The 13,298-nt window shown below is 39.8% G+C and overlaps 1 protein-coding gene across 1 annotated transcript; it reads left to right on the top strand.

The window, feature by feature from the left end:
- Window positions 1-2,885: 2,885 nt before the first annotated feature.
- Window positions 2,886-12,098, top strand: LOC104433666 (endoplasmic reticulum metallopeptidase 1). The gene is made up of 21 exons (XM_010046495.3): window positions 2,886-3,319; window positions 3,633-3,718; window positions 3,897-3,998; window positions 4,445-4,551; window positions 4,812-4,912; window positions 5,508-5,595; window positions 5,996-6,084; window positions 6,409-6,548; window positions 6,655-6,811; window positions 6,892-7,027; window positions 7,145-7,241; window positions 7,446-7,575; window positions 7,827-7,886; window positions 8,013-8,131; window positions 8,730-8,854; window positions 9,719-9,943; window positions 10,089-10,249; window positions 10,689-10,849; window positions 11,197-11,279; window positions 11,356-11,441; window positions 11,739-12,098. Exons 1-21 carry the CDS (start codon window positions 3,104-3,106, stop codon window positions 11,880-11,882), a joined length of 2,613 nt encoding a protein of 870 aa, XP_010044797.1. The 5' UTR covers window positions 2,886-3,103; the 3' UTR covers window positions 11,883-12,098.
- The last annotated feature ends 1,200 nt before the right edge of the window (window positions 12,099-13,298 follow it).

Genomic DNA, 13,298 nt, shown 5'->3' with positions numbered 1-13,298 from the left:
AATTTATACACTAATGCATTCAATGAACCTCGGGAAAACTTGACGTGGAGATGATTTGAAATGAGATATTGTCAACATTTAGCATTTTTTTAGCATGAAATTGTTGGTATTCTCAATTAGAGATGAAAGAAAAATATTTCTTTAGCAACCTGGGGATGAGAAGAGCCTGGTCCCCATGGCATTGTAACAGGAGAATCCAAGCAGCCCGCCGTACTGCAATGCAACTAGACAGGCGGTGGTAGTCTTCTCAAGGAGAAGTCCCCTTCTCCTCCTCACCTACGATGACAGATCAGAACCCGCCGAGGAGGGGAAGCCCCCAGTTCTTTCGCCTAACTTTCACCGTTTTTTAAAGCGTGAAACATCGCAAATTTTTTATTATTTTTTCTCTTTGAAATAGAAGAAGAAGATCGTAGTAAAAGATAAAACTATAAATAAGTTGCCCCATCCAAAAACCCCCAACCTAAGGTTGAAGATAAGTGAAGAAAGATTGTAGTTGAGCCGAGCTTTAAGCCCGTTAAAAATCCACATATTATTTGACTTTATTACTCCAATCCATATGAACCCATTTAACAAAATTTAACTAATCCACGTATGACCCAATTATATATGAGTTAATAAATAAAATTTTAACTCATTTTGACACCTCTAATATCCATATATCAATAAGAAAATGTTTATTTCACGTTGTAAACAACTTATAAAACATGTAAGCATCGATATACCAAGTTAATATTTTAAGCAATTTTTCATCATGATGAGTGACTTATCATATTGAAAAACTTTATTTTTTCATGTGATCGCAAGCCTCCATGAAGAAAATCGTATTTCAACGTAATAAATTTTACCTCAAATAAGGGTATGAAATGGCCAACTTAGTCTCAAATAATGGCCCACACTGGCCAAGCAAATTTTCGTTGGTTGGTTTGCACGTGCAAATCACATGCTTACTCCAATAATTAGAACATGGCAATTTTGTTACCTTTGAGTTATTTATTAATCCAGAATTATACATACATCACTCGCTATAAGGATTATTCAGCAGATGGTGGATTGTGATTCCTCTTTCAAATTCAAACCGTGTAGCCGTCTTGAAGAACTAGCTTAAATTTGTTGCATTGGGTTAAAGCAAAAATTTTACACAAAATTACCGCTGCTCTAAGCGTTGGAATTAGCACGTCAGTCATATGTTGGCTAGCAAAGATTTGGTTAGTCAACAAGCTCAAGGTCTTATCAAATACTAAATTAGCCACTTCAAACTTTTATTAGAGTAAAATCAATTTTGAACAAATTTTTTTAATTAAACATTTCAATAACTATTCAAAAAATTTCCCATAAAAAGTGATACATTTTCTCATCAAGTCCTCGAGATGTCGGGTTGAAGATCTTGAGCTTATGATTCCTAAGTTTTCACAAGTTTTTCTTTCCTCCTCTTTTGGTAATATTTGAAAGTGGAGCAACACCGTCTTGTTTATTTATTTTCGGGCAGATTTGTTAGAATTCGGTTCCCCTTCCGCTCGGAGGGGATAAAGTGGGCCAGAATTTGCACGTCGATTAGCCCAAAACCTAGGACCAATAAATGTCAATCAACACGATAGGGAAACCCACGTCCCTTCGACTTTATCTCAAGCAATCATTTGACTATGATATTCATTGCACTTTCCCCGTTATCTCAATTAATAAATAAATGTTTGCATGCTGCTGTATAATGTAATGGGATAATGAAAAAAATAATCTATAAACTTTAATTCGCTATGCAATGTGATCCCTAAATTTTTAATCTGTTAAATATGGTCTTGAACTATATTCCAACGTGTAATGTTGTTCATAAACTTTTAATTTACTCGATATGTTCTCTAAATTTTTAATTTATGTTCAATTTAGTCCTTATGACAACATTATTTTCGTACTATTAAAGAATTAAATCGAACATGTATCAAATCTCAAGGGTTACATTGAACAAATTTAAAGTTTGGGGACAACATTGTGCATTTGACTTAAGTTCAATGATTACATTAAACAAATTTAAAGATCATGAACCATATTGCACATTTATACAACGTTCCAAAACCATTTGTGTTATATTCCCTAATGTAATAGCTAGCTTGATTAAAACACAGTTATATACAAATCAATTGATTCACGTATGTCAGATTAGGCAAGACTCAATCTACAGATGGTGGGTGTAATTTTCAAATTTGCCATGGAATTTGTTATACTAGATATGTAGTACACGATACTATAAGCATAGATAGAGGATTCTTACTTTTGAGGATAGGAAATTTTCTAATCCGATTTTGACCTTCATGAATTAATGCTGTATATAAGGGGTAGGTATATGTATCTACTTCAGCCGAAGCACGCCCTAACAAAGATCAAAATTGAAACAAACAAAATCTCCTTCTATAATGGCCATTACCTCATAAAAGCATTTTACAAACTATCTTGTTACAACAACCTCCCATAAATTTCAAAAGTTACTAAAAAACTCCTCTATATTAACATCGACTATCTCGTGTTCATTATCATAATTAAAAATATAAAAAATACAAAATGCATTTTGCTAGCCTAATCAAAATTTTCACATTCCTATTCTTATTTCCCTCAGATCTCACTATGTGCTATTCTTGTAATCACACACCACGAGTTCAGACGACATAATTCTGTTTTTCAAGTTACGCCGAAACCCTAATTTCTCCTCCCAAATTTTCAAATTGAATGTTGTATGACTCGTCAATCTCCAAACATAATTTTACTCGAACAGAAAAAGAACACGACAGAGAGCAAATGCGGGAGGACGACACGTGGCAGTGCCGGCCGCACGCCCGCTCCCAACAGATCTCCATCTTATATTCGCAGAAACCGCGGCGGACCCCACCGTCGCGTGCTCTTTTGTTCGAACTCGCCAACTCCCTTTCGCTAACGCTCCAGCGATCGCCATCGATACTCCACTCAAGTACGCAAGCTCAATCCGCGACGCTTTCGCACGCCCGAGCCGGAAGCCGCCCGCGCCGCCGATCGCGCCTCTCCGGGAAGCGAGAGAGAACCTGCTCCGAAGAGCTCGAGGAGGCGACGCCGGAAGAGAGAGAGAGAGAGAGAGAAGAACATGGCGTTGACGTTTTGGAGTTCCCGAGACGCTCCGGGATTCAAGCTGCTGTTCTACCTGACGGTCATGTACGGCCTCATGTCGATCCTGGTGCACCGTAGGATCTACATGAAGTTCGTCGACCCGCTCGGCGCCGACGCGCCTCCCGATCGGTTCTCCGAGGCTCGAGCCGTCGAGCACGTCCGCGTGCTGGCGCAGGACATCGGCAGTCGTCAGGTGGGTCGGCCACTCGTGTTTCCATGATCTTCTCTCGGCGCGGCTGTTTCATTTTGAGTTTGAAAGCGTTTCTCGTGCCGATGATACCTGGAACTAGTAATTTTCTGCTGAGTTGATTAGATTTCCGGTGGGTGAAATGGAGCACGACTAACGGAGGAGTTGGCGTTGGGTTATTCGGACAAAAAAATGTCCACCGTTCGGAAGTTCATTCTCCGTAGAGTACGAGGAAGCAGAAGTTGCTGTGGAATAACGCAATCCTTGTATTTTCGGTTTGGGCTTAGCCTAATGCACTGTTTGAATCTGGTGCTGATAGGAAGGGAGCCCTGGATTACGAGAAGCTGCTCGATATATCAAATCGCAGCTGGAGACGTTTAAGGAGCGAGCCGGGCCTAAGTTGAGGTAACGTGTGCCATCTATATATTGAAATCCGATTGACTTTGCAATTTCTTGTCCGGAGTTCCTCTTTTTGGTCCTTTCTTTGCAGGAGGTACTGGATTTGCTATTTATAATCTTAGAAGTTGTTAAATTATAGAAACTTGCTGATTCCGCTAATGTATTCTGAGAAACTTTTACACAGAGTCGAGGTTGAGGAGTCAACTGTTGCCGGATCATTCAACATGATGTTTTTGGGCCACAGCATTTCGTTTGGGTACAGAAACCACACAAATGTCGTTGCCAGGTAACTTTCCCGTGACAGTGTCTGAAGTGTGACTGTGAGATTGTGGCTTATCCCTCTCCCCTTCCAAATTTCAAGATTAAATCACCAAATATATCGATGCGTCGGGCTCCTTACCATGAAGTCTCCTCCATTTATAAATTATGTGACTGAAAGGCCATGCGAAAAATAAAAACTCGTGGTTTGCTTGTTTAGTTTTGCTTTGGAGGTTGGCTTTTGTATAGAAAATTTCATAGAAGGAGATAATTTTAATCTTTTATAGCCCTCAAAAGATATCGTGTAATTGTGTCAAGGTGACAAACTGGTTTAGGCCTTGTCTTCTCCCACAGGCCTCTTCCAATGCTAATAATGCATAGTTGATGGAGCAATGAGAGGCCATGCTTCCGATATCTGACCATGCTTGTGTATAAGGAGATATCATTTTAAGCTGAATTTTGATCTAATGGCAGGATATCATCTGTAGATTCACAGGAGACTGATCCATCCCTTCTAGTCAATGGGCATTTTGATAGTCCACTTGGTTCTCCTGGTGCTGGTGACTGTGGTTCATGTGTTGGTATGTAGAAATCTCATTGAGTTCTCATCAAGTGTCTGGATATATTTTCCTCTATCATATCGATCCAAGCAACCAGAAAGAGGGTGGCGGAATAAAAGTATAAATTTGGCCAATCCTTCTGTGTAAAGTCTTGATTTTTATTGCTCATCGTATTAGTTTTACATTTCTCTTTGAGTATCAGTACTTTAGTTGGGATCTTTGGATTGTAAACTTGGATAAACATTTTATGCATCATATAATGTCTCTTACTCTTATTGCAGCTTCAATGTTGGAGCTAGCAAGACTTATTGTGGATGCTGATTGGATGCCTCCTCGACCCATCATTTTTCTTTTTAATGGTGCAGAAGAACTTTTTATGCTTGTAAGTGGTAGTTTTTTATCTCTGTTAATGAATTCTCAACTTGGTAGTCTAATTGATTTATTCTACGTTCTTATTTTGACATTGTTGAAGTATTATTTCACATCACTTGACTTAGGGTCCTAAATGCTCTTTATATTCTTGTAGTCTCCCTCCACCTATTGGCCTAAGCTCTTGGGTTGGACTTTCTAACATGGTATCGGAGCCAATTTTATTGCTTTTGTGAATGTGTGTGGTCAAAATTCCACATGAATGTGCTTAGTCAAAATTCCACGTGCTGTTTGTAATCTGGCTTGCACGTGAGAGAGGGTGTTGAAGTATTATCCCACATCGCTTAACTTAGGGTCCTAAATGCTCTTTATATTCACGTAGTCTCCCTTTACCTATTAGCTTAAGCTTTTGGGTTGGACTTTCTAACAAACATCAAAATTTTAAGTAACACTATTTCGCTTTAAAATTTGAAATGCTTGCGAACAAAAATGAGATGTTTTTACTTGCTAAAATGACCATTAGCAAACTGTTGTTAATTAGAATTTCCTTAAAGTTTGCATGTTCTGACCATATTCAGCTAATGAAGTTATTTGCTTATCATTTCCAGGGTTCACATGGCTTCATGACGACAAATAGATGGCGTGATTCAATTGGAGCTTTTATAAACGTGGAAGCGTCTGGAACTGGAGGACCTGGTATATGAAAAGTCCAGAAGTCCCTTAATTTTTTTATTATGGAGTATCACTCAGCTGAGATGTACGCATAATACTTTTTCAGTGAAGTGATGCCAGGAGATACTCCATATCCATTTAGTCTCTTTTCAAGTGTCTTATTACCTTTTTTCCAACAGGATGACATCTATCTCCTTCTTCTCTTGCACGATTGTTCATATTCATCTACAAAGCATTAATTATATAGAGATAAAGAGAGTGGTAATGTTCTAGGGAATTTTGCTTTGATTTCAGAATCAGTAATTGCAGATTGTGATAACTCGTCAGAACAGAAATAATAAAATGGCAGTTCTCCTCATGCTCTACTGCTTTTCTGGATATTTTGCATCCTTGATGATCTTTTATTGTTCAATGCTTTCAACAGATTTGGTCTGCCAATCTGGACCCAGTTCTTGGCCTTCTCTTGTTTATGCTGAATCAGCGATATATCCCATGGCACATAGTGCTGCTCAGGTTCTTTATTTTCTTGTCCCTATAATTGGTTTACATAAGCGAATGTAATTGATGACTATCTATAAAGAGATGCATGCATTTTATCCATACGAGTAGGGTTAGATCTTCAGGTTGTGAAATTTAGAAGAAATACGTGTATCATATTTGAGAAGTTAGAAGATTATGAGGTTCTGTTACTATAATAATTAATTATAGAGTGGTACTCTCTTTCAAATGTCTTTTGGGCCAAACTTTTCTCCCTCCCTCCCTCCCTCTCTCTCTCCCTCTCTCTCCTGCAGAGGTCTAGTTGCCGGTCTAACTTGTGAATTATCTCTTTGGGTGCAGGATGTTTTTCCTTCATTTCCTGGTGACACAGATTACCGAATATTTTCTCAAGATTATGGCAACATTCCTGGCTTGGATATTATCTTTCTCCTTGGTGGTTATTTTTACCATACCTCATATGACACTGTGGACAGATTATTGTATGCCTTAAATCTGCTATTTTGGTACTGATATGTATGGTCTTAGAAATCACATAATTTTGACCTTTTTGTTTCCTCCCTCATAAATCCGAACTTTCGAAAACAGACCTGGAAGTGTCCAAGCACGTGGAGACAATTTGTTCAGCTTAGTTAAGGCCTTCACAACTTCCTCTATGTTGAGAAATGCTCATGAAAGAGAACATATTGGATCTACTGGCTCGGATGAGCGGGCTGTATTCTTTGATTACTTATCATGGATTTTGGTAAGACTTTTATTGATATGTCAATGAGTATCTCGATAGTTGATTGTACGAATAAAACCACTAGTATTTTGGATTTTCAGATATATTATCCTAGGAGGGTGGCTATGGTGCTTCATTGTGTTCCTGTTGGCATCTTCTTCATCATGCCTTTCCTTTTGCATTTACTAAGCTCTGGCTCTCGTTCTTGGTTTGCAATTGTCCGTGACTTTGTGAAAGGTAAAGAATGATAGCTGCTCATTTTTTAGGTTATGTGGTTTCATTGTCTTTGTCATGACTATTTGCTCAAGTACCTGGGCTGCAGTGAGTTTTACCATCACCTTTTGCTCTCTCCAGGGACTATGCTCCATTCTGCTGGTGTCATACTCGGTGTTCTTTTTCCTGTTGTCTTCTCTATACTGAGGTTGCTCTTCTCAAATTATGCAATGAATTGGTGAGTTCTCATCATTTGACTTCACATATCATCTCAGCAGATGGCACCTGTTAAACTTGATAGGTGTAGCCTCCTGCCTTTCCTTTTTGCTTTCTGAAGAGAGAAAGTGGGTGAGGTGTGGGTTGGTGTGGGGACACTATGGCATGTCTTCATGTTAACATAGGCAATTGCAGGCTATGCATGACGTGCTGTAGCTAAATGCAGGTTTGCTACTCCATATTTGGCTTTCATAATGTTCATCCCCAGCTCTGTTGTTGGTGTTTTGATTCCAAATATTGTTTGGGGCAACTTTCCACTCTCTCAAGAGATCTCAAATCTAAAATTATCAAAGGAGGTACAATCTACTCTGTCAAAGCTCTGTTTTTTATTAAATTAATCTGTATGCAGTTCTTTTAAAACTTGAGAATGATTACTTCCGCTGGACATGCAAAACAAGTAAATAGTAATTGAATGTATGCAACTGAGGTCGGCCTGCTTGGTTTCACTTTATAATGTCGTGATATGAAGAGTTGTCATGATAATGAAAGCAAGTTTTTTTGGACTCTGGAGTGATGCTACTAAGTACTGACTGAAATACTTATGCAGGCGCTCTTTGATGAAGCAAGGTTTTGGGGAGCATTTGGTTTCTATTCTTTAGTAACGTTGGTAAGTCATACGATTCAAAATATATGACTTCCTTTTGTTGAAAGGTGTCAATGAGTTAATTCTGAATTTGAGATATGTTCACCTAGTCTACTGGTAAACTTGCTAACTCAACTTTGGTAATTGCAGGCCTACCTTTTCGCTGGGCTGAGTGGCGGATTCGTAACTTTTATGTTGTCCACTGGAATGCTTCTTTCTTGGATATCCTTCAGCTTAGCAATTCGGTCAAGGAGTCGATATTCACTATGGTAGTGTTTGAAAAAGTGATATTATTGCATTCGTCTATAAACTATTTAATGGACAGCACTTTGAATGGTTATGGGCTATAGCTAGTTGCTAGGCATATTTGATGGTTGCCCCTTGTGAGTTATCCTCCAAGGGACTCCTGAACTTCTTCATGGAAAAGAATTACACTTGCTTGGAACTCGTGATGAGCTTTCAGTAAATTTTCAAGAAAACCTAGAAATAGTGTTTTCCATCGGCACTAGTTGCTTAGCATATTTGGTGCTTGGATGGCTGATAATTGACGGCTTTGTACAACTTTAGTGATAATTTGGAACCTCTCTGATGACCGAAGGAGTGAAAGGCAATTCAGTGATAATTTTCTCCCAAGATTTTGCACAAAAATTGAGTATTGGTGGTTAAATATGATGGTCATTCTACTGTTTCTTATAGAGAAGTTCGTGATTGTTAAATGCCATGAATAGATTGGCTGTCCCTTCTGAAAATGGCTATTTCTCATGGTTCTTCTCTGGCAATTAGTTACTTCTTGATCTTCCCTCCTGATATTTCACTTTTAATAAGTATGATAAGGAAGTTCAATCTGATTGAAGTCACTTCTTTCAGGTCGATTGTCGCTTTTGTGATACCTCTAATTCCGTGCCTTACATACTCTGTCTATTTTAACGGGTTTCTCGTCCAGTTTTTAATTGAGAAGATGGGTATGATGGGCTCTCTTCCACCTCCCTATGGTAAGTTTTCTGGACCTGTATCTTTTTAGATGACTTCGATTGACAAATGCAATGTGAAGTGTTCAGTAATTGGCATTCTAGGATTTGGATGGTAGCAATGCGCATCATACTTGGCAGCAACTGATGATGTGTTACTTTATGTTGTATCTTGAGTGCATGGAACTGATATGCCAAAGAGAGATCCAGTTTGGGTTAATATCGACCTCTCTTTTGTCAACTGTTCTTCCTCTTTTAAGCGCAGCAACTATGCTCTTGGATTATCGTCTCAGTTGTCTATACTGTCTGCTTCGTGTGCTTAATCCTAGCCAAATAGTAAGAGATTTCTTTATAAAAATATCAAAGATGATATGAATTGAAGTAAAATTCTCTTGGTGGCAACATGCTACATCATAACAGCAAGTCTGGCTTCAGTTCCGGTCCCATTCTTCAGTGCCTATATCAAAGCCAGAATAAGTTTGTCAACCCAAAATATGACCGAATGTGCCTTTTTTTAGCTGAAAATGGCATACCCTTGTGCTTTAAGTGATTGTTGTGTTCTCTTGCTAGAAACCATGTTGTCATTGCCGTCAAATCCCTTTTTTTGCCTTTCTAGAGGACATTTATGTACTCTTATGATGCTTCTGGTGCACAAATCATTAAAAGAGAAGTGGTGGCAACTTTGCTACTGATGCAAAAAGTTCCCCTGCAACTATTCATGAAAATGAAATCATGCCATCAATGTCTTATCTGTGTACTGATATTGCTTAAACTTTGGTGAAAATGGTTACCTAACATAAACAATAGTTAAATCTTTGCAGAAGTTCATTACTTGATCAGGGAAAACTCTTAAGAAAAAGGACTGATATCAGCAAGTACTTTGTGCAGGGTTCTTTGTGCCTGATATTATTGTGGCAGCGGTGACTGGACTTGCAACTGGGTGGTGTGTTGGCCCTCTGATACCTATCTGTGGTCGTTGGTTAGCCAAGTCTTCTATCTTGCTGTTCCTGGTGCACCTTACAGTACTTACCATGGCAGTGTCTTCCCAGCTTTTTCCATACAGCAGAGATGCTCCTAAGAGGGTTGTTCTCCAGCATACCTTCTTCACTGCTGGTAGAGAAGCAACTAAACTAAAATTAAATCGGAAGAATTACTTTCAGAAGTTCATCAATAATTCCAGCCTTCTTGATTATATCATATAGTCTAGTAAGCAGTATGGGATGATGATCTAACGACACTTCACATTTTCATTTGATAGGTGGAAATCAGGTTCTCGACTCCAGTTATGATTTGGGCATAGTGGATTCCAATCCTTTGCCTTTTCTTTTCAAATATGCGCCTGAAGTGGCAAAAGAAATGCACATCAGCCCAGATTTTTCTTTTGATGCTGCAAATCTGTCTGATAGAGAGAACTGGATGGTATGTAACCATAACTGAGGAGTCAAACGGCTATCAAATTGACTGTTTTACTCATGAATCCTAATTGGTTATCATAAAGGAAAATGTTAGTCAGACCTTTCCCGTATTTGATTCATGTTGGAGGATCAAATTGGGGCCATTCAGCTTTGTCTAGTAGTCAATGGAAGAAGTAGTTTCGTGCGGATCATATGATGCGACCTGCCAGTCTAACATTTTCATCTTGTGTAATTGTTGCGGATGAATTAATCTAGGCTGTTACAGACTTAAAATGAGTTCTTAAAAGAGTTGATCCCTGCCAACTCCGAAGTGAGGCACGATGAAATATTTCTCATTGAATGTCTACATTTTGATATTATAATGCATGCTTGAGCCAAATTTCTGTTTCATCTGAATTTTGTATTTCACGGATACCTGAGGATTTTCTTCCTCTCCATTGCAGGGGATTTTCCCAGTAACATTTTTGTTCTCGCGAAGCTTAAACTTTCCTGCACCAAGCGAAGGCATTCTCAAGCACCATCAAGTTTTCCCTCATCTATCCGCATACAAATCACAGAGTAGTGGCAATAGTTTTCGTAGAATCTACTTGGAATTTTCCTTGGGGTGAGTAGAATAAACCATATTATAGTTGAACTATTGATGAACTCATATTTACACAGGCTTAAACCCCATGGTTCATTATCTTTGATTTCAGAGTCAAATACAAGCAATTATGAACAGTATTTATGAATCAGTAGCCTTGTAGGTCACATTGAAAATCGTATATTTGGCAGGACTTTTATTTAGTGAGAAAGAAAGGCAGGTTTTATCAATTTGCTGATTTATTGTTTGCTGGAGCATCAGATCCGTGTACTTTAGTGAGACCTCTTACTTTCTGAACTCTAAATAAGCTCCGCGGTGCTAAAAGCCTTTTTTTTTTTTTTTTTGGGGGTGGGTGTTCTCTCTTTCAGCTCTTTGAATGAGGTGTGGGTTACAGTGCTCAACATAACTGGTCCTCTGTCTGGCTGGTCACTTGCAGATGAGGTTCTTCCAGGTTAAGTGAAGAGCACTTCAATTCCTTCAATTTGGCTAAATTTTGTTTTTCCTTACTTTTAGTTGCATTGCTACAGCTCCAGAATCTGTCAAGGGTGGTCCTTCATCGTACATATGCAGACTGAGCGGCTATAGTAATGAAAATTGGACTTTCTGGCTAGAGGTAATGTTGCTGCATTTGACTTGAACGTTTGGGTAGAAATCAAATTTGTTGTACAAATTGAAATTTTACCATGCAACGTCCTTTGCGTTTAGATCCTATTCACTTATTCCTTTCATTTTCTTGTTCCATTGTTTGTCCCTTCGACATAAATTTGATTTCTCTTAACATTTCTGGAGCGCGGAAATTGACGGCATCAGTTGCAGTCACTTTCCCTCACGCTACACTCTACAGTGCGATCCATGCAGATGCTATATGTATCATGACATGTTCATCATTATTTTTTCGCTGTAATCGCAGGCTAGCAGTTCCATGGATTTGAGAGTTGATGTCAATGTGGTAGACCAACATTTGGTCGATGCAGCTGCAAAGTTGAAGAGTCTTTTTCCTGACTGGGTGGATGTCACCGCGTATTCGAACTACATGTCCACTTACATTTTCTGATCTCATTCATGCAAGTGTATTTCACTTTTCCAGGACTTACGATGTTGAATTAGCTGGTGAATAAAAGGAGTTTACGTTAGTGTTGTCCTGTGTACAGATTGCAATGGAGAGTGTCAAAAGAAATCCTGACTACATAGAACCGAACGTCGCGGATCTGATACAAACACGGTCGAGTTAAATCGAACGATTTATCCTGTTCATAATAATTTCCTGATAGGAGATGGGAAGTATGTGTTCTTTGATACAGAATGAGGTATGTTATTGCGACATCTGTATGGATTAAACATCGGAGGTCTCGACGGCCCCGTTTGGTTTAGCATTCCCAAGAGGCTTTCAGTCCCGAAAGCCCATTGAAATTTTTTTTAGGCGTTTGGTTCAGCATTTGGAGGTATACTTGGGGGAATACTAGCATTTGGAATGCTAAAGAGGGGCTTAATGAATTTTTTTTCTTCCAATATTGCCCTCACTAATAATTTCGTTTTCCTGTTTTACCCTCAAAAACTACTATTCATTGTCTTCCTTGTTGGACTTGTTTCTTCGAGATTGAAGCTTTGCCGGCGGAGCTTAGCCGGCCGGAGCTGGTCGCCCATGCACTGCCGTCGCGTGGGTTGTGGCCTCAGGTGGCGTCGCCTGGGTTGCACGACCCACGCGACGGGCTGAGCGCCGTTGGTCGCCCACGCACCGCCGTCGCGTGGGTCGCGGCCTCAAGTGGCGTCGCTTGGGTCACATGACCCACGTGATGGGTTGAGCAGTGCTCAGCCGACTAGATTTGGTCGCCACGCACTGTCGTCGCCACGGCTCCAGGCGATGTCGCCCTGAGGGCGCGTGACCCAAAGGACGGCAGTGCGTGGGTCGCGCGACCTAGGTGACACCGCCTGAGGCCGCGACCCACGCGAGGGTGGTGCGACCCGCCGCCTCCCCACCACCACTACCCGTCTCCCCCACCACTGCCCGCCTCTGCCTCCCCCACTAGCTGTGGCTCCTCCCAATCGTTCCCCTCCTTTGCGTCAACATCTCCTCCTCCTTTTTCCTTTTTCTTTTCGCCTCAAAGCTACTTTGTAAAAAATAAAAGTTCCCAAACACTTCGACATTCACCAAATGCCCATTCTTCGAAAGATACTTAGGAAATGGCTTTGCATTTCTCCAAAATTGAACCAAACGGGCCGACATCATCAATGGGCAACGCTCTTGGATTTACTGCAAATCGTTGATTTCGCAAATTCAACTGGACGGGGCATTGTATCCTTACTGCAAGCTATATAGCTTACCTGGTCGTGTTTATTTCCTTGCGAATTTGGAATTAAACATTAAATAATTTATGCGGATCATTTTTGGATGTATTTGGTCTTCCGAATTTGAATTGAGTTGGGATAGGAGATCGGATTGGAAATCCTCCAAATTGTGAATAATCTTATC

Source organism: Eucalyptus grandis, chromosome 2 (assembly GCF_016545825.1).
Source record: "Eucalyptus grandis isolate ANBG69807.140 chromosome 2, ASM1654582v1, whole genome shotgun sequence".
NCBI classification, from domain to species: domain Eukaryota; kingdom Viridiplantae; phylum Streptophyta; class Magnoliopsida; order Myrtales; family Myrtaceae; genus Eucalyptus; species Eucalyptus grandis.
The sequence above is the reverse complement of the archived record's forward strand: the minus strand, read 5'-3'. Positions and strand labels throughout refer to the sequence as shown.